This window comes from Patiria miniata, unplaced genomic scaffold (genome assembly GCF_015706575.1).
Source record: "Patiria miniata isolate m_02_andy unplaced genomic scaffold, ASM1570657v1 HiC_scaffold_7, whole genome shotgun sequence".
NCBI lineage: Eukaryota > Metazoa > Echinodermata > Asteroidea > Valvatida > Asterinidae > Patiria > Patiria miniata.
In genome coordinates this window covers 5,967,639-5,969,418 of record NW_024037074.1, presented here as the reverse complement: position 1 = coordinate 5,969,418, position 1,780 = coordinate 5,967,639, and the positions used below count along the sequence as shown (strand labels likewise).

Sequence of the window (1,780 nt, the reverse complement as noted above, 5' to 3'; positions counted from 1 at the left end):
AGGCTCTTTAGACATTTTTGCTAGGATGCAACCTTAATCCTGCAAAATCCTCCAACTGCATCCATGTAAAAATTCATTTAGCATACAGCCTCGATAAATCCTGCAAAATCATCTGTTATTTCTTGACTGTGGTCCTTGGAGGGGTGACCACTGCCTCAATCCGGCCAGTTGCCGAAACAGCCAATTACAGGAAAATACATTAAACACCGGTTAGTTTAAAATTACATACATTATTTTTAGAAGAAGGAATTTTTTAAAGTTTAGTATTTAAAATAGGCCTACCGGTACACGAATCCAAAATTACAAAAAAATAAAAATATTCCAATTATAGATAAAAAGGGCAACACCAGAGAAAAACATATGATATAAAATAAACCCCCAGAAACAATAAAAGAGAGACACAGAGTAAAAAACAACAACAACAACAAGAGCTTATTCCATATCCAGTCATTGTAAATCGTAACAGATTTGTAGTTCCGAATTCACACTTTTAACAATAGGTGTGACGTCATAGCAATGGTTTAATAGATTGTAATGGCAACTTTTCAAGTTGTACACTCTGTAGTGTGGAGCCTCTAATTGCATTCATCAAGCTTGATGCGTAGCTCCCATAGTGCTTGATAGTATGGCAGAGCTTCTTCAATCATCTTCTCAATCTCTGGCGTCAGCGGGTACTTTCCGACTTCCCCGTCTGTGTTCTGCTGCTTTGCGGGCTTAATAAAACCAGTGCTTCTCAGACAATTGTTCATCCAGCCGAGTGACTCACAGTCCTCCCACATAGCAGAGGACATTATCCAGTTGCTCGGTTTCCCATCGATAGGATCCCAAGTCAGAAGTCGATCGCTGAAGGGCAGTCCAAGGATTTGGCAGAGAGTCTGGATGGTCTTCTCTGGGTTCTGAATCAGGTCTTGAGCATCCAGAATAGTAACCTGCTGGTCAAGCTTGCTTGTCACATGTCTGTGGAGGTCAAATAGAGGCTTGTATTGATTCAGCCCGATGTAAAACTCTTTTTGCTCCCTTGGAAGAGGTGCAAGAAGCGCTTCTAGTGACGGGATGGATTTAGCAGGATGCCTGACCAAGAAGATGTGCTGATATCCTTCAGGTACCATCTCAAACTTCCCTGACATTGTAAAACCCATGTCCTTGCCAAGAACCAGAGACTTGCCTTCCCGGGGCTGCTCGTAGACGGCCTTTGCTGACTCAAAAGTCCCGGTAGCGTATAAAAGGGCAGATGTAAATTCCTCAAAAAGGACGATGGAATCTGGCACTTGGGAGAGAGAGCGTACAAAAACTGTAGACAGGGAGCGTGCTACACTCCAGATAGCAACTCTCTTCTGGCTACGTTTGCATTCAGACATTCTGTAGTTTTCTTACTGGTTCATGTACGGTAACTCGGGAAGTGATTGTAGTTTATATTGTTTACCTACCGGTACGTACTGATCATGCAGAAACCAGTGCAGTCACAGCTATGAAACCGTGTGCAACAAAAGGTTGATTGTGTACAGTACACATATGTATGTCAAGCTGAGGTCAACTTCCATGGTCACTGATTTGGACATTTTGTTGCATGTACATGTACATGTACATGTAGGTGCATACATGCACTTTGAACTTATCAAATTGAACTGACCCAAATTCAATCAGCTATGGTATTATGAGAAGGGGGGGGGGTGTTTCACTTTGGGAGCTATATTTTTCTGGAGGGGGCTTTTCATTGTTTTTCAAACACTATAAATGCTCTGGTTCAATTGAGGGGCATATATCAGAAGGGTGTCATGTG

At 42.1% G+C, this 1,780-nt stretch overlaps 1 protein-coding gene across 1 annotated transcript; it reads right to left on the bottom strand.

Moving 5' to 3' along the window:
- Nucleotides 1–1,490, bottom strand: LOC119744733. The gene has a single exon (XM_038220819.1). The coding sequence runs from the start codon at nucleotides 1,356–1,358 to the stop codon at nucleotides 576–578; it is 783 nt and encodes a 260-aa protein (XP_038076747.1). The 5' UTR covers nucleotides 1,359–1,490; the 3' UTR covers nucleotides 1–575.
- Between the last annotated feature and the right edge of the window lie 290 nt (nucleotides 1,491–1,780).